The sequence below is a fragment of the Sturnira hondurensis genome, unplaced genomic scaffold (genome assembly GCF_014824575.4).
Source record: "Sturnira hondurensis isolate 20B ecotype Veracruz unplaced genomic scaffold, ASM1482457v3 Scaffold0006505, whole genome shotgun sequence".
Classification (NCBI taxonomy): Eukaryota; Metazoa; Chordata; class Mammalia; order Chiroptera; family Phyllostomidae; genus Sturnira; species Sturnira hondurensis.
Genome location: NW_028079136.1, coordinates 7,025,121 through 7,047,954, shown reverse-complemented (window position 1 = coordinate 7,047,954; position 22,834 = coordinate 7,025,121). Strand labels below are relative to the sequence as shown.

The 22,834-nt window shown below is 44.4% G+C and overlaps 1 protein-coding gene across 2 annotated transcripts in view; it reads left to right on the top strand.

The window, feature by feature from the left end:
- SWAP70 (switching B cell complex subunit SWAP70) overlaps window positions 1-22,834 on the top strand; it is a 74,191-nt gene that overhangs the window by 46,564 nt on the left and 4,793 nt on the right. For both annotated transcript variants that reach the window (XM_037050088.1, XM_037050087.1), the window contains exons 4-9: window positions 5,108-5,335; window positions 8,025-8,171; window positions 9,289-9,397; window positions 11,640-11,821; window positions 16,128-16,235; window positions 17,667-17,833. In XM_037050088.1, coding sequence (XP_036905983.1) covers window positions 5,108-5,335; window positions 8,025-8,171; window positions 9,289-9,397; window positions 11,640-11,821; window positions 16,128-16,235; window positions 17,667-17,833 — 941 coding nt within the window. The remainder of the gene's footprint in view (window positions 1-5,107; window positions 5,336-8,024; window positions 8,172-9,288; window positions 9,398-11,639; window positions 11,822-16,127; window positions 16,236-17,666; window positions 17,834-22,834) is intronic.

The following is a 22,834-nucleotide window of genomic DNA, read 5'->3' as shown; positions in this document are numbered from 1 at the left end:
AAGTAACTTTTAAAACATTTTTATTATTTATTTATTTTTATTTTTTTTATTATTTTTTTAAAATATTTTATTTATTTATCTTTAGAGGGGAAGTGAAGGAGAGAGGAAGGAAACATCAATGTATGGTTGCTTCTTGTGCATTCCCTGCAGGGAACTGGCCCCATCGTCTGGTTTGCAGGCCCGTGCTCAATCCATTGAGCTACACCAGCCAGGGCAAAACATTTTTAAAAGATTTTATTTATTTATATTTTAGAGAGGGGAAGGAAGGGAGAAAGAAAGGGAGAGAAACATCAGTGTGTGGTTGCCTCTCAAGTGCTCCCTACTTTGGACCTGGCCTGCAACACAGGCATGTGCCCCGACTGGAAATCCAACCAGTGTCCCTTGGGTTTGCAGGCCGGTGCTCAATCTACTGAGCCGTATCAGCCAAGGCTAAAGTAATTTTTTTTAATGTTTCCACTAATCTACCTACCATAGGTCCAGAATGTTTTTAAGTAAGATTTTATTCTTCGGCTTTGAAAAGTACTATATAAGTAACAGTGGTAGTTATATGAATAATACAAGTGGTATAAATAAGTTCACTTTGACTTAGTTTTCCATTATCCAGAAAGTAATATCCAAGAATATTCAATAAATAATAAGTGCCCTGGCTGGTGTGGCTCAGTGGATTGAGTGCGGGCCTGCGAAGGAGAGGATCGAGGTTTGATTCCCGGGTGGGGCACCTGCCTGGGTTGCAGGCCAGTTCCCAGCAGGGGGCCCATGAGAGGCAACCATACATTGATGTTCTCTCTCTCTCTCCTTCTCTTCCCCTCTAAAGATAAATAAATAAAATCTTTTAAAAATATTTAAAAAATAATAAGTAACTTAAAATGCAAAAATCAAGAAATGGTATGTCCCCGTTTGAGATGGTTCTGTAATTTTCGTCAAAGGGTATTCCTGGAAATATGTGTCTGTGAAGTGCAGTTTTCACTTTAGTATTCATTCCCACAGAGGCAAGAACAAAACAGGATGTGTTTGTTGTGGGCTTATTTGGAAGGAGTGTCTTGAAATAAATATCAAACCTGAAACAGTTTTGAGAGATCCTCCATGAAATAAAACCTGAATTGTTGCTAAGACATGAAAGGTCCTTTTAAACGATGATGGGGAAAGAACTTTAAACTAGGATTTTGGAGCCACAGGCATCAAAAATCACATGTAGCTGAAAAGTTTATTTTTTGTTATTTTTGGTGAAACTTGCTTGGAAAGAGGAAGTAAGCTGCTTCCTGAAACTGAATGAGCTCTTAGAATTGTTGCAGGCCACTGGAGACTGACTAACGCGGCAGCACGTGATTTATTATTTGGTGTAACTGAATCCTTGAGAATGGCGGTGCTTGTTGCTCCTTCGCCCAATATGATGATTTAAGAGGTCCTTCACTTACTTCATTGTGACAAGTAAATGATGGTGTCAGAAATCAGCAGGAAGTGAGTCTCTCCGCCACAGTGCCTGGCAGTGCTGAGCCGATGCTGGGTGCTGATGACCCGCTCCGAAGGGTTTGGGAGGGCACCTTCAGATGGTCCCAGGTGAACCTGGGAAACCGCCTTTAGAGCTGAGTTTGCTAGTAACAGGTACTCCCTCGGTTACAAACATTATAAAAGGTCATTTGATATGCAAGAAGAACTAGAACTTGGAGTGTGAGGGGCTCAGGTTCACTCACAAGGGGTGGGTGAGGAAGAACAGAGGCTGTTTTCTGACTTGGTGCACATGCAGTGGTGAGCTGGAAGCACCATCTTGCCACGCTTACTTTCCCCGGTGCATTGGCCTTGCAACGGAAACTTCTGGTTGCGCCTTTGCTGCATGTACCCCAGGCTTTAGTCAGGCAGCCTGGGCCCTTTTTGTGCTGCCTTGGGGAGATTGAATTTCTGGTCATGTTAATGCCTCTAAGTTGTTTTTCTATGGGCAATTATTTATTTTAGTGCTCTTTTTTACTTTCTTTTTTTCCTCTTTCTTCAATCTCTTCTTGACTTTATATATTTTTCTCTTCTCTTTTCTGTCTCATTTTCTCCTTCCCTCCTCTCTTTGTCTTCCTCTTAACCATTTCCTTTTTTCTCTTCCACTGACTGTCCCTGTTACTTTTATGTAAAAGCCAAGAAAATAATATCTGATAAGCTTAACAGTAGATGATATATTTCCAGCAAGAGAAGGAAAGACCTGTGTTTTTCTTCAACAAGTGAACGTTTATTGATCATTTACCATATGCTGGAGTTAAGGGGTTAGATGTTCTTTATACTAGAGGATTTTTACAATATTGCCAAATTAAAACAGTAGAACTTATGATATTTTTGACCTTGTGATATTTTATTAATGTACCTTTCTTTGCAAACATGTTTTTCCTATTTTTGTAATATTTTCTATTAAAATTGACTTCATAAATGACATTGGAACCAAGTTAATGGAAGTGTAAAGGAGAGAAAGAAATAATAATTCACAATCCTATCTGTTACAGACTTAATGTGTCTGTGTTTTACTCTAGTATTTGCCTAAATATTTACATAATCTTTATGGGCTAGAAATCATAAGTAAATCTAATTTTCCATTCTTCACTTCATGTTATTTCACAAATTTTTTTTTTTAGATTTTGTTTATTTCTGTTTAGAAGGGAATGGAAGGAGAGAGGGAGAGAAATATCAATGTGTGGTTGCCTCTTGTGAGTCCCCTGCTGGGAACTGGCCTGCAACCCAGGCATGTGCCCTGACTGGGAATCGAACCACGATCCTTTGGTTCGCAGGCCCACGCTCAATCCACTGAGCCACACCAGCCAGGGCTACAAATTCTTTCTTAAATATAATTTTAAATGGTGGAATAATGTTCCACTCAGTGCGGGAGGGAAGTAACATTGATGGAGTACCTTGTGTGCCAGGCATTGTGCAGAAGGTCCTATATTGGTTTCATTTCATCCCCACAGTAGTTATAGGGGATGGGTGTTGCTGTGTTCATTTCATCGAAGAGGAACTGGAGGCTTAGTTTAACGAATTTTGGTTTAGCAAACACTGAGCTCTACTACATTCTAGGTACCAGTTCTGGGGATTCAAAGATGAGTGGAACATGGTCCCTCCTCTAAGCAATTCAGAAAATGGTGGGGAAGCAACTTAGTAAAGAGATCATTTTGATTCAGTACGCCAAACATGGCGACACAGAAGAATGCCTGACCCGGTTGGGGTTGGTGAGAGCAGGCTCCCTAGAGCACTGTTCCTCCAACTTGAACGTGCATCTGGAAGTTCCTGCGGTCCTTGTTAAAGGGCAGATTCTGACTTTGTGGTCCAAGGTGGGATCTACAGCGGAGTCTGAGAGGCTTAATTTCTGATAGGCTTCCAAATGCTGTTGCTTCTGGCCCACACATCTCACTTTGAGTAGGAATATCCTAGACGATGTAGGTCTTGAACAAACACCAGTCAGCCAGGTACAGAAAGGGGTAAAGGTATCCAGACAGAGAGGCAGCATGGGGAAAGGTATAGAAGCAGAAACTGTGTGTGATGTGGGTAAACGACTTATAACCTATGGCAAGTGCTGACACACTGGCTTGCTGGCTGAATCCAGCCCGTGGTCTGTTTTTGTATTGTCTGTGGACCAGGAACAGTCGTTACATTTTTAAAGGGTTGTTAAAAAACAAAAAAACAAAGAAGAACATAAAATGGAGATGTACAAAGCCTGAAGTATTCACTATCCAGTGCTTTATAGAACAAGCTTGGGCCCCGTGACCGCGCTGGTAGTGCTGGTGGAGTGTAAAATCTGCCAGGGGCATAGCTGAGACGTACTAGAGACAGTAGGCAGGGAGGTGGTCACAGGGGATGCCAAGGAGCTTAGCCTTTGCCTTTGAAGCGGCCGGGACCCAGGGTAGGGTTTAAAGATGGGGGTCACAGGCTCAGGTTTGTTTTGGAAAACTCTCTGGCAGAGTATAGATACAAGGGGGCAACGCTGGAGGCCAGGGTACCATCCGGGAGGCCTGACCAAAGGCAGCCGGGGTAGGAGGAGATGGAGTCGAGAGCTGTCTTGGGCAGATTTGCATTTTGTTTGACTGCAGCCTATAGGAAGATCAACATTGTATTTCATGAATTGTATTTCAGAATGCATAGATGCATCCATGCACAAAGCAAAACTTGTCACAAAAATTTTCTTTATTGTGGATAAACTCAATTATTTTTCACTTCATTAAAGAAAGGGCTGGCACTACCCATTACATTGATTTTTTGTATTGGGTCATAACCTACCGTTTGAAAAACACTGATCTAGGGAAGGAAGGGCAGTAGGGTTTGTCACTGATGTGATTGATATAAGGGAGTGGGAAGAAAGGATTCTGCCATGGTGAATCGCATTGCTCCCAACCGGAATCAGTAACAGAAAGGGCAGCCACTTGGAAGGCAGAGATGATTCTTTCACTTTCAGACATGTTGAGTTTGAGAGGATTGTAAGACTTAACCCAGCTTTTCAGAAAATAACAGCTATCAATTTCTCATTCAGTGTTCTGTTTAACTGCTATTATTTCTATAGCAGTGTTTTCTGCACACAGGTATGTGTTTTGGGATTTAATCAGCTCTTGAACTCCAGCCCAAGCCAGGAGTTCAGCGTTGCTGGCGACATTGTCAGTGTTCTAAGGGGAGGGGCAGCAAGAATTTCCAGTCATCGGCTTGTATGAAGCATTTGTAAATTGGGGAGTGACTGGTACATACGACTTTGAGATGCTTATTTAGTTGGGTGCTTGCATGTTAGTTCAGTAAGCTTAATATTCTAATCTATTGAAATATTTATCCTGGAGCATAATCAGATCACAGTAATTAGTTTGTGTATGATAGTGTATGAATGCAGTTTGCTTTAGTTATGCATGCAAACATACTGCTAGAGGGTTATCAGTTTTTGATTCTTCTACTTACTCTAGGTTAATATAAAACCAGTGCCATTTATCCAAGCCCTTCTCCCTGAGTGTAGCATGGTCTTTTAAACATCCACTATTGGAACTGTGAACGGATATTTTTTAAATTGACCTTTTATCAATGTAAGTAACATAGATACATAACTAAGTTTAAAAGTTATTTTTTCTTACTGGGAAATAATACTTTTTAAACTCTTCTTATATAGATTGAATACCTGCTTAAGAAGCTGACAGAAGCTATGGGAGGAGGTTGGCAGCAGGAGCAATTCGAACATTATAAAGTCAACTTTGATGACAATAAAGACGGCCTTTCTGTGTGGGAGCTGATAGAGCTGGTTGGAACTGGGCAGTTTAGCAAAGGCATGGATCGGCAGACGGTGTCCATGGCGATCGGTGAAGTCTTCAATGAGCTTATATTAGACGTGCTGAAACAGGTAAGCGTCCCATAACGCTGCACTGCTTCTCACCTTCAGCATTTGAAAAGTTTGAAATAAAACGTTTTCATCGCAAAGATGAGTATAAGTCCTGTACACTTTTACACAGATTTAGAGCAGGAATAACATTTCTTATTTTCTCAGGCTTTCATTTTAAATAATTATTGGTGCATTTCTGAAGTATGGTGAAGCTGCTCCTTGGAAAGAATTGTTTAAATGATCACATTTGCAGACTAGATTTAGAGTTAGTACTTCCATGTTGTGTACATCCATGATGTCCTGATCTGAAAGACCCCAGGGCAGCTTTGTCAGAGGGAGAAGCAGGTTGTTGAACTGCTGGTGCCTTGTCATCCCCTTCACGTAGTGTGACGTGTGTGTGTGTGTGTGTGTGTGTGTGTGTGTAGCTGGCAGGAAGGACGAACACCCAAATGCTAAAGTGATTGCCTCTGGGTTGTGGAACTTCTATAAATTTTATTTTCTTCTTTATTCCTTTCTTATTATTGGACTTACTACTATATATGAATCTATGCCAGAACCTATGTATATGATTAGATATTATTATTTTGTTTATTGTTTATTTTATTAAAAATGTTTTTTCTCTTTTTTTAAAAGATTTTATTTATTTATCATTAGAGGGGAAGGGAAGGAGAGAAGGAGAGAAATATCAATGTATGGTTGCCTCTCATGTGTCCGCTGCTGGGAACCGGGAACTGGGAACCGGGAACTGGGAACTGGGAACTGGCTTGCAACACAGGCATGTGCCCTGACTGGGAATTGAGCCAGTGACCCTTCATTTCACAGGCCAGCACTCAATCCACTGAGCTACAGTAGCCAAGGCCAGTGATTGAGGTTTTAATTTACTGAGAATTCCTGTTAAGGCTTGTGTGTGTGTGTGTGTGTGTGTGTGTGTGTGTGTGTGTTTTAAATGAAATAGACTGACTAGTATATAGTGAGGTCCCATATACCCACCACCTGGTCCCAGGAGCCACCAACACATGGTGAATCCTATTCTACTACTTCTGCCTCTCCTGTATTATCTTGAAACAAACATCAGATATTTCAATAAGTACTCTGAAAAGGCAAGGAATTTTTAAAAAGCACAGGGCACCCTGACCAGTGTAGTTCAATTGATTGGGCATTGTCCTGCAAAGTGAAAGGTTGCCGGTTCGATTCCTGGCCACGGCACGTGCCTGGATTGCAGGTTTGGTCCCCAGCTGGGGCCTTACTGTGGAGTCACTGGGCAATGTTTCTCTCTTCTCCCTCCCTTCCCTTTTTTCTAAAAATAAATAAGTAAAATTTTTTTTGAAAACCCACAGTGCTATTAATATTAACATCAGGGATTCTGAAGTCCAGCATCTGTCTAGCTTTGCAGGGAGGGGAAATGTCCCCGAGTGTCTAAAATTCTGCGTAGACTTTCGTCTGCATGGTCAGGGACACTGGGGATAGTGTCCCTGACCTTCATAGATCCTCAAGAGATTCACGATCCACAACGGGAAAGAACACAGATATTTATGTATTCAGGACCATCTGTCAGATAGTGGAGTAGGCAAGAATGTCAAGCAAAGATGATATCAGCTCTTACAAGTAAAAGAATAGACATTTACATCTGATTTAATCTGTCATAGGGTTACATGTTGAAAAAAGGCCATAGACGGAAAAACTGGACTGAACGCTGNTCCACTTATTTATGCATTCTTTGGTTCTTTTAAAAAATATTTTAATTATTTATTTTTAGAGAGAGGGGAAGGGAAGGAAAAAGAGGGAGAGAAACATCAGTGTGTGGTTGCCTCTCACATGCCCCTTACTGGGGACCTGGCCCACAACCCAGGCATGTGCCCTGACTGGGAATTGAGCCAGTGACCCTTCATTTCACAGGCCAGCACTCAATCCACTGAGCTACAGTAGCCAAGGCCAGTGATTGAGGTTTTAATTTACTGAGAATTCCTGTTAAGGCGTGTGTGTGTGTGTGTGTGTGTGTGTGTGTTTTAAATGAAATAGACTGACTAGTATATAGTGAGGTCCCATATACCCACCACCTGGTCCCAGGAGCCACCAACACATGGTGAATCCTATTCTACTACTTCTGCCTCTCCTGTATTATCTTGAAACAAACGTCAGATATTTCAATAAGTACTCTGAAAAGGCAAGGAATTTTTAAAAAGCACAGTGCACCCTGACCAGTGTAGTTCAATTGGTTGGGCATTGTCCTGCAAAGTGAAAGGTTGCCGGTTCGATTCCTGGCCATGGCACGTGCCTGGATTGCAGGTTTGGTCCCCAGCTGGGGCCTTACTGTGGAGTCACTGGGCAATGTTTCTCTCTTCTCCCTCCCTTCCCTTTTCTCTAAAAATAAATAAGTAAAATTTTTTTTGAAAACCCACAGTGCTATTAATATTAACATGAGGGATTCTGAAGTCCAGCATCTGTCTAGCTTTGCAGGGAGGGGAAATGTCCCCGAGTGTCTAAAATTCTGTGTAGACTTTCGTCTGCATGGTCAGGGACACTGGGGATAGTGTCCCTGACCTTCATAGATCCTCAAGAGATTCACGATCCACAACGGGAAAGAACACAGATATTTATGTATTCAGGACCATCTGTCAGATAGTGGAGTAGGCAAGAATGTCAAGCAAAGATGATATCAGCTCTTACAAGTAAAAGAATAGACATTTACATCTGATTTAATCTGTCATAGGGTTACATGTTGAAAAAAGGCCATAGACGGAAAAACTGGACTGAACGCTGGTTTGTACTAAAACCCAACATAATTTCTTACTATGTGAGTGAGGATCTGAAAGATAAGAAAGGAGACATTATCTTGGATGAAAACTGCTGTGTGGAGGTAAGTCAGCTGTTACCGCTTCCTGGTGCTGCCCCCTGCCGCTCAAGTAGTTTATCTTCCTTACAGACCTCAGGGCCTTCACATAATCTTAGAACTTAACATTTCCAATGTAATATAGTCATAAAGTCGCAATACTATCTGAACTAAAAATTAAAGATGCCTGACAGAGTTGTTTTCTGATGTGAATTTGTTTTCTGTCTTATACTTGTGAACAAAATATAGGGATTAAATCTCATTTGTTTGTACATTTAAGGAATCACTTATTGAATAAAACGAAGTCATAAAGAGGAAAAGAAAGCAAAAAATTTTGAGTAATACAGTGTTTGAAATTATGAAAATACCAGAAAATCTGGGCCATTGAAATGAATGAAACTGAAGAAGGTGTGAGCATTGCCTTTGATATTTTGAGTGACTTTCAGGACATTTTTTCATAAACTGTTAATTCTGTAAAGAAATGAAGTCCTTAAGATCATACATTTTTTAGTGTTTACATTACCAGGTCTGTATTTGTTGCAGAACATTTAAAATACCTAAGATCTTACTCATAAACGATAACATTTTGATGGATAAAATGGTCCATATACAGTAATATCCTGGAGTGTGCAGTGCCCACGAAGGGGCCTTCTTCAGCTCAGCAAACCATGGAGAATCACAGATTACCATAGGCCATGCCAGGCTCCTTTTAAGGATGCAGGTCAGGGACCACGGTTTCCCAGCAACAGTATGAGGAGAGAAGAGCGCATCTCAGGCAGGTGTGGAAATAATCCTGGCTTGGAAGCCTTATAGCTCATAGGAGTTAATACTTGCAGTAACTCCATGTAAGGGTTCCTGTAAGGGATCTGCTCAGGTATGAGTCAGGTGCTCAGGACCACCCAGGGCATAGCACCCCCACCAGGTGGTGATTGTTCTCCCAGGCTGGTTGCAGTCTCCTAATCAGGGCCATTGTTCCCAAAAGTAGTGTTGCCTAGGGGATAGAAGTAGTAAGTCAGTAATATGCATTTATAGATATTTTTCATTGACATTGAATTCTGGCCAGGTTTTTATAAATAGAATTGAATTTAATGTTAAATACTGAATATTCAAACTCTTAAAGAACTAATTTTGCTTTCTGTTTAAGTCTCTGCCTGACAAAGATGGAAAGAAATGCCTTTTTCTCATAAAATGTTTTGATAAGACCTTTGAGATCAGCGCTTCAGATAAGAAGAAGAAGCAGGAGTGGATTCAGGGTGAGTTTTTATGATTTGTCAGGATGTAACTGGAGAGCTCTGGCTTTGTATTTTTGAGTCTCATTAAAGACACTGAGGTTCTTTCCTTGTCTAGAGTTATTTCTGGGTACAACGCGGTAGTTTAAAGGAAAACAAATGAGGAGTTTCCAAATTTTTCATCAGATTTCAGTTTTGTGATCTTGTAGGAAAATCGTAAACTGGATATTTTGAGTTTTACTTGCTGTTGCTATTTGAAGAGTATGGAATTTCCCCTTTTAACAACTGTGAAGAATTTTAAAGTATCCATTCTCAAGTTTCGAGTAGCGCATAAAACAGAAGAGGAATAATGGAGTAGCTTTTGAATAATTTTTAAGATCTGTTATTCCCCAAGAAATCACTCGCTTCAAATAATTATCTCAAGAACACAAACTTGATTTAAAAATTTTAAAGTATTATTCCAAAATTAATAGAATGAGACATTATATATTAGGTTTTATTTTTTCAATCATGATGTGATTCTGATTATGATATTCTTGGCCATACTGAGTTAACAGAACTCCCTTCCCGCTTTTTGTTTTGGTCCTTCTGACTGCGTGCACTGGCCCAAAGAAAGGCATGAGCAGGAGTTTGCAGTATAGAAAGAAAGATAGTTTAATATTGAATTGACCGATGTGGAGATGGGGAGCTAATGCTAAAAACTTGACTCCCCAGTGGCGTGGACTGTATGTTAAAGATAACATAAGGCAAAATCACCAGACACAGTGGGAGGGGGGGCTGAGGTCATGCTGGGAGCTGATTGATTGGAGGTGAGGTAATAAATCATTTCTTTAGTCTGAGGATATTTCTGAGGTCTGCCCCGGGGCCCCCGTGTCTCATGGGTAGCCAGGAGATCTCCACTTTAGGCCTCAGGAGCTGAAAGATAACTTAGGTTGAGATGTTATCTTCAGCCTGCCGGAGGTCCAGATCTCCTGACCATTAGTGGGGTCCAGGCTGCTGTCCTCTGTGGCCTCGGGGGTGGTGCACTATCTGGGGAAAAGGCTAGGTTGTTGAGGAGTATATAAAGAGAGACATGATTTCTAGAGCTAGGGTTTAAAACTAAATTTAATCAACATCATAGGGACCCTTGGTTTCGGGTAAAAAATATTGAAAGTTGTGGTCATTTTTGATGTGGTTTAAGAGTCTGAGGCAAGTGAAGCTGGGTTTGAATCATCTTTCCTGAGTCACTTGAGTTATAAATTCTGTAGCTGCTTTCTGTTTCTGTGAAATGGGAACAATAATAGTACCTACCACTCAGCTTTGTTTTGGGAGTTAATTAAATAATGAAGATACACTTGCACATTTTACAACGCACATCATTGCAGAAGCGTTTGCGATAGATCGCAAACAACCCAACTCCCACCGATCGGGAGACGGCTGACTGAGCTGTGCCGCGCCACACCTACCAGCGGGGTGCTGTGCAGGGAGGGCTTTGTGCACTGACGTGGGGTGCTCTCCAGGGTAAATTAAGTGAAAGAGAAATCAGGGCTCCGAAGAGCGTGTTATGTCACTGTTTGTGGACGAAGAAGGTGGGGGTGTAGTGGTGCATATACTTAAAGTATCTCAGGAAAGATGCACAAGAAAGTGTTCGCGATAGTTCCTGGTGGAGTGGGGAACCTAGTGCTTGGGGATAGGAGGAGAGGGGCTTCCTCTTTGTCCTTTCGTGCTTTTGAATTTGAACAATGGGATGGTATTAGCTATTCAAAAAACTAAATTTATACAATTGAAGCAGCCAGGAAAGAAATCAGATTTCCTATAAAGATGAGGTAATATACATAAAGGCACCCATAGAGCAAGTATTGAGTAAACGGTAGCTACCGTTTTCACCTCCGGAAGAGACCACAAGGTTTAGCTGTCAGGCCGATTAAACACAGCAGGCGGCAAATCATCTGTCAGAGCTTTGAATCTCAGCCCTTACTGTGTCTTAATCTCATTTAGCCTTTTGAGAAGTGTGGAGGAGGGAATTGAAAGTGTGGTTTTAAATTCTTCAAATGTGTGCGGTATTCCTGAACCGAGTTCCCTAGTTAGTTTGCAGTTTTGGAACTGGTAGCGACTGTAAAGGTCATCTCTCTCACTTCAGAGATGAGCATCCTGATGCGGCCGCAGACTGCGTGTGGCAGAATCCGAAACTGCACTGCGTCTCCGTCTGCTCCCCGCTGTGCCATTTGCAGGTTAGGCTTACAAAGGATAATGGTGTTTCCTGTTTTCGCTCTGCCACGTTTCCCAGCCATTCATTCTACTATCCACCTGTTGAAGCTGGGCAGCCCCCCACCACACAAAGAAGCCCGCCAGCGTCGGAAAGAGCTCCGGAAGAAGCTGCTGGCGGAGCAGGAGGAGCTGGAGCGGCAGATGAAGGAGCTGCAGGCGGCCAATGAAAACAAGCAGCAGGAGCTGGAGGCTGTGAGGAAGGTGGGAAGAGCCCGCGGGGTGGGAGTGGGGAGGGCTCTGAACTGCAGGAGCCTCAGCGGCCTCGCTTCCGAACCCTCGCTTCCGAAACCTCGCTTAGGTTTCAGCAAGACCAGTTTACTGCGACTTTAGGCAGATTTTTCAGTGTTCTCAGGAAGTGTATCTACACCACGTGAGACACGCTGATTTTCCAGCCCTGAAAGTATGAGAGTCTCAAGGCAGCAAGGACATGTCATTTATTAGAAAGGCATATTTATAAGAATGAGCACAGTTGAATTTTGTCAGAGAAAATGAGAAATTTTATTCCCCTAAGGATGTCAGGGTCACTTTTGGCGACCTGGACAGAGTCTCTTCCTTTCTGAGCTTCCCCACCTTAACTCCCATCTTCACTCCCAAGGACTTTGCAAGACCCTTGATGTAGAATTCTGGGTTTCACTTCCTGTTTGGAGATAAAGATACAGTTTGGTTCAGCTTCTTCCATCTCAGGGCTAGGAGGTCAAGGACCATAGGCTGTGTGGGACAGCTGTGAACGTTCACCTGGAAACCTTGTTCCTTGGTTATATCATGGTTTTGGCAGTGGTGGTGAGTGCCCACCCAGTGTGTGGGCATGGTCTTCACCTGGGACACCTAGGTGAGCCTGTGTGCCTGCATCACTGAGCACGGGCTGACCAGGAGCTGGAACACCTTTTATGTCCTGCTCTGCAGCATCTTGGCCCTGGGGCATGGGGGTGGGTCACACTGTTGTAACCTTCGAGAAGATGAGGCCTTGGTTCTTGTTTTCTTGAAGGAAAGATTTGTCGAGAGACAAAATGCAGTAAAGCAAGAATGTATTGGCTGCATCAAAAGCACACTCAGGACAGGGAAATGAGGAAGGAAGTAGCATAGAGGAGGCCACAGGAGAACCCAGACTGGGCTGCTTTAGCTCCCTGGGAAGTCAGAGAGGTGGGTTTCTTGGAGATAGGTTGAGGGGTTTAGGCTGGGACAAGCTGCCACTGCCCATTGGTCCCCTGTTTGCAAGTCCGGGGTCCCTTAGAGTTGAGGAGATGCAAGCCTGTGGGGGAGGGGGAGAAGGCAATGTGTGCAAAGGTCTTTTGACCTGAGCGGTTTGTTTTTGTCTTTTATAGGCAGGAATCTTAGGGGAGGTCTCAGGAGAGGATCACAATAGAGCATTTATCAGCTTTCCAGGTGTGTCCTCTCAGGGTCATGGTCTCCACTGATTGGTCGGTGCCAGGGTCAGCATCATTAGTCAGTGTGTCTGGTCCTGAGGCAACCACAGTGTCACTCCTGGTTTTGCTGCTTTTTGGGACCTGGAGCTGAAATACAACTGAAGCTAAGATGTTATCTGTAGGGAGGAAAGACCAGGGGGTCTAACGCACTGGGTCAGTGACCTGCTGGGGCGGGGGAAGGTCACCCTGGGGTGAGGTCCTTGTGTTCTCGGTTTTTCCCATTGCTAGGCACCCGGGGCCTTCTGCCCTGGTGACCTTCTGTACCTGGCCCGTCACTCGTGCTCTGCTCAGGTCTGTCCAACTGCTGACCCAGTCATAAGGCCCTGCATTCTTGGTGGGGTCCTCTCTCTGCAACCCATGAAAGTACTACACTGTATGCCAGCTTCCTGAGTAGACTCACAAAGAATTTTTTTATACTTTCACAATCTGAAGAACCATGAGGACATACAGTCTTAGACACAGGTGTTCCTAACCAGCATGTCTGCTTTCGGACAGCAGCTCCTCAGGTCTTGCTGCTCCTCTTCCCAGATCACTCCCGCATCTTGCTCTTTCTGCTGTAGTAAGTTTTCTTTAAAAAGAAAAGAAAGAGTGGGCACCTGTGGTGGGTGGTTGCTGCTTCCTCCATCCACTGTGCACAGAGCAGGAGTGGGTGTTAGGGGAGTGGGGCCCTGTCCTTTATGCTTTAAAAAAAGAGTGATTGGGCCATCCATGCAAAGGAGAGTATGAAACATGTGCGCACAAATAAAGTTGCTATTTCTGAAACTACTGCCCAAGTCAAGATAGAATATTGTCAATATTTTAGCAGCTCCTGTGTCTTCTCTTCCTTCTATAGGAAATTTACAAACAGCAAGTTTGTGGTTTAGTGTAGTTTTATGAGTTTGTATGCATGCTTGGGTTCTTGCAACTAACACAGACAGACTCCAGAACAATTCCAGTGCCTCAAAGGATTTCCTTACACTGCTGCTTGTATTGAGACCCTCCCCTCACTCCAACCCTGGAAACCATCGATCTTTTCTGTTCCTTTATTTTTGCCTTTTCCAAATTGTCATACCAATGGAATCGTTCAGTAAGTGTGTTTTAGAGACTGGGTTCTTTGACTTAGCATCATGCATTTGAGATGCATCCATCAGGCATCCCTTTAAATTCTTTTGGACCCAGGCCCCCAGCAACGTGTGTGTGCCCTGCTCTGCGTCACGTGAGTGCGCACCTGAGCTGACGAGGCCTTGCACCTGAGCTGACGAGGCCTTGCGAGGCCCCTTGGATGGCTTCTCCACTACTTAGTTTTATAGAATTACTTAAGCAACTAATTTGGGATTTGATGGGTAAATGGTGACAATTATTATAGATCCCCTAATAATCTATCATTTTCTTTTTCTTATCAAGAAATAAAATTCTCCAATTTCCCACTGAAGCATTTTTAGAAAAATACTACTCTGATGAATATTTTAATCACCTGGAATTAGGTTACAGATTGTGAATTTTGTATGACTTGTTAGGCCTGAGGTGATTAAGAAGAAGGAGTAAGAAAAATCATGGTATTTTAAAAATAAATGAATAGATTTCTTTAAAGGGTTTACCCAAATAACTTTTAAAAAGACTTTTTAGGGGGGTTACTTTTAGGTTCACGGGAGAATTAAGAAGGTACAGAGATTTCCCATATGCCTCCTGCCCCGACACACGCAGAGCCTCCCCCATCCTCACCGTGCCCTGCGGGAGCGGTGCCTCACCAGTCTAGACTGACACTCATGATCACCCCAAAGTTACAGTTTGTGTTGGGGCTCACTCTTGGTGTTCTATATTCTGTAGGTTTGGGCGCATGTACGATATAATGACATAGATCTACCATTAGAGTGAAAAATGATAAAACTTTTGATCAGTTTTAGAGAGAGGGGAGGGAGGAAAAAAGAGGGAGAGAAACATTGATGTGTGAAAGAAACCTCATGTGGTTTAGTTTGTTGGTCTCATGGAGTTTCGAGCCTCTCCTTATTCCTTCCCACCAGCATCTCCGTTGTTTCCAAGAGTATCTTCAGTCTTGAACTCCTCACAGTGTTTTAAATCAAGTTCTTCAGGGAGAGCTTCAGAGCCCGCCTTTCTCCCTGGGCAAACCACCTGTTTCAGTGCCCTGGAGCTGGGGTAGAGTCAGTGGTCTTGCTTCTCTTGGTGTGAAACCCTGCTGTACGAGCCTGTAACTACGTGGTCACCTCTGGTCTCAGTTTGCTTCTCCTAGTGTGGAACCTCTGCCCTCCCACCAAGTTGGGACAAGGGTGATCGGCTGTCATCCCTGAGGCAGAACCTCTATCCCATCAGTGGGGGTGGTGGAGGAGGAGAGCCGCATACCTCTCAGCCACTGGTGCTTAGAATAGGGTTTCAGCAACATGGAGCTAGATGGATGAGAAATACTTGGCTGCCAGCCCCTCCTGGGGAGATGCCTCGGCCTGGACTGTGAGCTGAGGAGGGGGTGCCCCGTGCTCTTGGTTCCATTGCCTTGGGGTAGAGCTTCCTTCTCACTGACACTGGGGGAAAGGGAGGGGGCTGCACTGTGGCTCAGATGCCATAGACTCACTGTTTGTGCTGAGATTTCATTGATTTTCTTGGATCAATGTTCTCTGTTTGCTGCATGCCCTTAGGATAATTCTCAGAGATTTTAAATGGTTGTTTTTGTGTTTAGTTGTTATTTTACTGGGGAAGGGGTCTCTGCAGTTCCTCATGACCCCCTTCCAGAAACTGAGTGCTGGTAAAAGTTTTAAGGAATAACATGTAAAATGATGAAACTGTACAGGCAGAACTCAAGAAATTGATCTCAAACCTCACGAATGCATCTGCAGGTGCATTTAACTCAATGAATCTATTGCAAAATGTTGTTCAGACTCATCAATGGTCGTCCGTTTAATGAATTTGTTTTGTGTGTTGACTGGGAAAATTGTTGGAATGGAAGTCTGGTGGACCTGAGAGTTTTTATTCTGTATTTACCGAACATTAAGAACGTTTGGATTTGCGAGATGTTTGTGTGGCCGTTCTCTCTCCAATGTACTTCCACTGTAACGCTAACTGCTCTTCTGTGGATGGGTGTTTTGCTTGGGTAGAAACTGGAAGAAGCAGCGTCTCGGGCAGCAGAAGAAGAGAAGAAACGCCTTCAGACTCAAGTGGAACTACAAGCCAGGTTCAGCACGGAGCTGGAGCGAGAGAAGCTTGTGAGTAGCCCTCGGCTGGGGACAGCTGCCGCCTTCCCTCGCAGAGCCAGGCTGGCGGGGGGCTGGAGGCTGGAGCGAGACCATCTCGTCAGCTTGGCTGTGCTCCTGGCTTGCAGTGGGCCATTGGGGAAGTTCGATGTTTGTTTATTCATCTGTTATCAGTTTATTGGGCACCCCCGTGTGCTGGCACCATCCGGGCAGACCTGTACAGAAGGGGTGAAGAGTGCTGTGGTTGGGGCAGCCCTGCCGTCCCGGTGCAGTGATCAGCGGCATCCCTTTGCCTTCTTTCCCTTCTCAGAGACCCCGGGCTGGGAAAATAAATAGCTGTGGGACAGGTACACAGGTTCCATGACGGGTTCACACCATGAGAACACACGAACTCGGGGCTGCTGCTCTGGGCAGCTCCGATTCGTCTCAGAGGTTCCCGTCCTATCCCTCTGGTTACTGGGGCTTAGGTCTTCTCACACTGAGCTCTACTGTGTGGGGGAGTCTGAGCCCAGTGCCTGTTACGCAGATTCTTGTCACACTGCCTTTATAACCTTCTGTTGCTCAGAGCTGAGACGGACATATTTTGAGTCATGAGAGCAAAGGGCACAGAGGAAGGTGAGTGTGACATAGAGGACGGCCACCCTCACAGCCAGAGAGGTCTGGGTTTGCTTCCTCTGCTCCTGCTTCCTGGGCCTTTGTCCCCTCTCCTTTTGGTAGGGGCATCACCACACCATCTGTCTGACTGTAACGATGGAGAGGTGAGGTAGTACCAGGGAAACTGTTTTAGGAACTGTAGGCCCATAGGCTCATGTGTGCACTATTACGTTTAGGATGTTCTTGCCTTTTCATTGTCAAGGCAGAGATTCAAACTCTAAATTCAGAAGGGAGAAACCATAAACTTGTTAGGACACTAAGTTAGCTGCTTGAAGGGCACCCGCCTCTGCAACCCGAGCCCCCTCTTCCCCCCCCTCCAGGGAGGAGGGAGTGGGAGGCGGATGGAGCAGGTGCTGGGCAGCCAGGTAAGCGGAGCAGTCTCTGCAGATTGGCGTTTCCTTCTCCCTGTGGCAGTTTTGATGCAGGAAAGATTCATTCCTTTTAGAGAAGACTGTGGTGGTGTAGCTTGAAGACAGAAAAGACTTTAAAGAGAAGTTATACGGAGAAACATGTTTTTTCCAGAACTTGATTCTAAGTGTGGAGTGGACAGGGTGGAGAATGGAGCTGGGCAGGAAAACAGCACTGGGGTTGTCCTTTGTCCCAGGACTCAAGGGTGTGGCCCTGGTGTCAGTCCTGGGAGTGCTGTGCTCAGTTCCTCCATCTTTCCTTCGGGGACCGAAGGACGGTCCACTGGGGCTGCGGTCACCCCTCAGGCTGGGTGTGGAGTAGGAGGGTTTTCCTGAGGGTGCAGTCGACCTGCGTTTAAATGTGACCCTTTCATACCATCAGATCAGACAGCAGATGGAAGAACAGGTTGCCCAAAAATCCTCTGAACTGGAGCAGTATCTGCAGCGAGTACAGGAGCTGGAAGACATGTACCTGAAGCTGCAGGAGGCTCTTGAGGATGAGAGACAGGCCCGGCAAGATGAAGAGACCGTGCGGAAGCTTCAGGCCAGGTGCCAGATCAGTTTGTGTGCTGTGCCTCTGGGAGCAGTTTCCAGTAGTGACAACACTGGGGTGGGGGAGGGCTCTCTGCCGAGGGGGGGTGTCGAGGAGACCCCTGGGGCTGGGCTGCTGTGTTGTTTACTCTCAATCTGGGGTTAGCCGGGAGTCTTGCTGTGGGATTGAAGACTGCCCTGTATCTATTTTAGAGCAGTCCTTGGGTCCGTTGGGTGGGACATCCCCCGTCATAGACCCAGGGTCAGCTCTGGTGAGACCCTGGCTTTGGTGACGTGTTCCGGACCAGAGAGGGGCCCATGGTACTGAGACAGGGGCCCACTTCAGGCCAGAGTTGCTGCCCCTTTGTGGGGATGAGGAGGAAATATGCTGTTTCTATTTGGTCATTTGGGATTAGTGACATTCCTTAAATTATTATTATTAGAAATATTAGTTTTAGAAGTTCCTAAAACTTAGATTTTTTTCTTATTTTATTTTAACTAATTGATTAATTTTAACTAATTGATTAATTGCTTTTATTTTAACTAATTGCTTTTATTTTTAACTAATTGATTAATCCTTTCTTTGAACTTTAAAGTCAGGCTTACTGTCTATGATGGTCATGTTCTCGGACGAGAACTCTGGGTGCTTGGTTTCTGCAGCAGCAAGGAGGGCGAGGCGGCCTGAAGGCCCCAAAGCGAAACTCGGGCTGGCCTCTTCAGGTTCTGACTTGCTTCCCTGTTCGGTGTCTTTAAAAACGTTTGCCCCAGTCCCGGCAGCTGGTCAGTGCGGGTGAGCCGCAGGCGTGGAGCTTCGGGTCCCTGCTTTGGGGACAGGAGTGCGATGGCCCGGGCAGGTTTTCCACGGCTGCCATTCCACAGGTGGGGCAGCAGGGCGCCTTGTTTAATGGTTAGGCAGAAAGAGAAGGGAGGAGGTCTTTGTTGTTTTCTTTGCCAAAATGATTTTAGAAATAAGCAAGTTTGGAAAATTTTAATTCTGTTAAGGAAAAATGATCTTCTGAATAGAAATGTAAGTGCTCCGTGCATTGCCTGGCATCAGTAGGTCCCCCGGGTCTGTGTTCAGTGTGCTGTGATGGTGACAGTTCTTGGGGCCGCCTCCACCCAGTTGCCTTTGGCAATGATATTAGCACAAGATACAGGGAATGGGAAGCTTTGTGTCTTGTGTGACTTTGTAGAGAGGCATTCTATGGGACACGAGATGGTTTCTGAGCCTCTTTGTCATTTGTGGTGTGGGGGGAGTTTACAGGTAGATTACTCTCGTGCAGAGAATTCACAGGTGAGCTATGATACATGTGTTCTCTGCAGTTTTGAGAGAGGCCAATTACAACACAGGAGAGAATTAGATCTCAAAAGGAACCAAATACCTCTAGAAATTTATTAAAGTATTATTATTTTTTAATGCGTGATATCATTTGAATTAGTGATAATTTTAGAGAATAAAACTTGTGGGTTTTTTCATCTACATCTCCTCCCTTTTCTTCATCGCTCAATATAAGCCTAGTCTGTCTACTTCTCTCTGATTTCCTGTACGAGTCACCATTACCTCTCATCCATGTGACTGCACAGCTCCTTCCCAGTCTCTCCTCACCAGGGTTCTCTCCAGTCCCTTTTCCTAGCTGCAGTCAAATGATTGCTCCTGAGAGACACTCTCAGTCTGTGGGGACGATACAGTGAAGCGGATATGACTAGAGACCAGGTTAGCATTCTAAAGGCTGAGGTTAAGGACATCACCCATAACTAGAGCAAAAAGTTAGACATAGGAAAATACAAGGGAAAAAGTAAGAGACATAGAGGACCATTTCATGAGGTCCAATCTCACCCTTGAAAAAGTATATATATATATTTTAAAAACTTGTGGTTTTTCACTAGTGATAAATGGCAGAATCACCTGTAAAATCTCCCAAAAAATACACATGCAGGGCCTGTCCCACATTGACTGAATCAAGGTGTCTGTGGATAGGAACCAGTCATGAGTGTTGTTATTTAAAAAACTCTGGCTAGTTGTTTTGTACCCTCTGATTTAAGTATATAGCAAAACAGTTTCAACCTTTTGAATGCAAATGTAGCTATTACATGTGTACCCATTTGTACCGATAAGCCGAAATTACTGCACAAAAGTTAACTTATTCTTGGTGTGCAAAGGCCACTTTATGACTATAATTATTTTACTATTCTAAATTATTTTTCTTTCAACATAGTTTTTGGAACTTGACACAGATAAGCTGACGCCCTCTGGTGGTCATTTTTAAGTGCCTCGAGTCCCTCTCCTGAAGTCCCAGGAGGCTGGGCCTGGTTCAGAGGGTGGTTTTGTCAGACTGGCAAAGGGGGCTTTCTCCTTGCTTCCACTCCCAGGATAGGCCTTCTGGGTAGAAAAATCAAGAGAAGTCTTCCTGGGGTTGGGATAGAAACATTTAAGTCTGGCACTAATTAAATGAGGCAGATCTTAATGTCAAGAGCTTTTTAGTTAATCCTCCTGGTCCTTTCTTTCAGCAATAGCGTGTCATTCCTGGAATATTTAGCATCTCGTTGTTCTTCCAATGGAAGACCCTTTCTCTGCCTTAAGTGTCTTAAGCTTCCCCAGAGATACTTTATAGAGTAGTTTGTGTAAATACAAGAACTTTGACTTGCCCCCTCTGGGTCTTGTCATTTTTTTAACATTAAAATTGAAGTGTGGTTTTTCGATGTGTAATCCCGACGCCTCTGCTGAATGAGCACTCAGAAGAAAGCTGTTTATCTGACATGGGGACAACTCAATTATTGGAAAGGGCTTGAGGCTGCGCCATCATCTGTCCCGGTATAACTTCTACCCACTACATTTTTGGATCTGTAAGGCCCCACGGCATGCTTAGTCTCGGCAACAGGTGCCGCACCTGGAGCCCGGCAGGCGCCCAAGGAGTATTTTTGTTACTGAACAAGGGTCCAAGGCGGGGGCAATACTTGACCCACCGAGGGATGCCAAAAACTTCTTCAGAAAACAGAGGCCCCTCCCCAGGACGGTATACTAATATCTATTGGGCTCTTCTGTCCGCCGCCAATTGGAAAGACAATCTCTCAATGCCAGAGATTTGTGAAAAGGAAACAAAATGTTTATTTAATGCTATTCAGGCCTAATGCCTTCATTAAAATATTAAAGTCTTTAAGGGTATACACCTACACACACACACACACACACACAGCGCTCCCTTCTCCCACTGTCCCAACTCTGGGTACCATAAATCAGGAAAAGAGCACATGTCCATTTTTCAGGTCGCTGGCACGTGAGCTGTGTCGCCTGTCCAGGCAAGATCTCCAATTAATCCAAAGTCATGCAGCACTTTCCACTGGCAAGAGTTCTTTGTACCAAGTTCCAGTCAAAGTCTCTCCTGCTTTCCAGGCCACTCGGCCAAAGGGAGCACCCCAAAGCCGCGTGGGCCTCTTCTACCAAAGCCGCACTCCACCAAAAGCACGTCTTCTTCACCTGGCCGCAGGGATCTCCATTCTGGCAAAGCTGCGTGGTCTTCCCTTTCATCTGGGAAAGAGGGGGTCCTAATTCTGGCAAAACCACATGGCTCTCTCTTCCATGGCTAGAAGAGGGGGTCTACATCTTTCCAAAACAGCGTGGCTCTCCCCCTCACCTGGCCAATAGGGGGTCCTCACTCTGCTAAAGCCACATGGTTCTCTCGCAGGCACTGTCCCAGAGCATCAGTCCCCAGTTTCATCCTCAGTAGCTGCCACTCACTTCTCCCTGGCCAAAAATATGGCCACAGCTATTTAACATATCTATGAAACGAGTTAGAGGTTATATATATGTTAAATGACCATTCTAGAGGTTAGCTGCAAAACTGTTGCTATGCAAAACAGCTGTCAATGGCCCTGCTCCATTTGTCCCCTCCCCCAGCTGACACCTGGAGGGGGTGAGGACATCTTAATATTTGAGTTCTGGACACCATTCCAAATCTTTTCTGCACCGCACGCCCGCCCGCCCCCCCGGCTGCACCCTGTATCATTTTGTGAATGAGTAAATGGATCCCAGTTCTACTTACTGGGGCCCCATGGAACAACAGTCTTTCTTCCATGTGATGATACTTTTCATGAATTTGAAGGTAGTTGGGAACCGAGCTCTGGGTTGAGGCCTGGGTTTGATTCCCAGCTACTTTCTAACTGTGATTTTATTTTTTAAATAATTTTATTTTTAGACATTTTAAAAATACTTATTTATTTTTTAGAGAGAGAGAAACATCAGTTTGTTGTTCCACTTGTTGATGCATACATTAGCTGATTCTTGTATGCACCCTGATTGGGATCGAACTTGCAACCTTGTTGTATGTGGACGATGCTCTAACCAACTGAGCTATCTGGTCAGGGCCTGTGTAATTTTAGAAAAGCTATTTAATTATGTTGAGCCTTCAGTTCCTTATCTATAAACTAAGGGTAACTGCCAGCCTTGCAGGGTTGTTGTGAAGACTAGATGAGGTAATGCATGAGATGTGCTTGGTGTGAGGCCTGGCACCTGGTAGGGAGTCTCCTCAGAGCATTGGCTTCTGCTCCTACATCTCATTTGCAGATGAGGGAGATAGGTAACGTGGAGAATGTCAAGATAAGCATTTGTAAAGCTACTGACAGGCTGGCATGATGGTTTTAAAGCGAGAAGATCGTTTAAAATATCAACAGAACAAGTACAGGATTCAGGAGACCTGGCTGATAGCAATTCATTTGAGAAGATTCAGGGTTTTATTTCCTTGTGCTGTGATTGCCAAAACCCTCACATACTCCTGGGCAGCCTTAGTGAATGTGGGAGATCCAGAGCAAATGAGGTAATAGTGACTTTGCAATGAAAAGAGCTGCTACTGAGCACTTTCTACACAATAGGCCCTGCCCTAAGCACCTTATGTGCATTATCACATTCAATGCATCAGCAAACCTTTGATGGTGGGTGTGGTTTCTATAACTTTTGTGTAAATGAAAACTGAGGCACGGAGAGGTTAATATTTTGGTCAGGGGCTTGCTTGCAAACCACAGAAA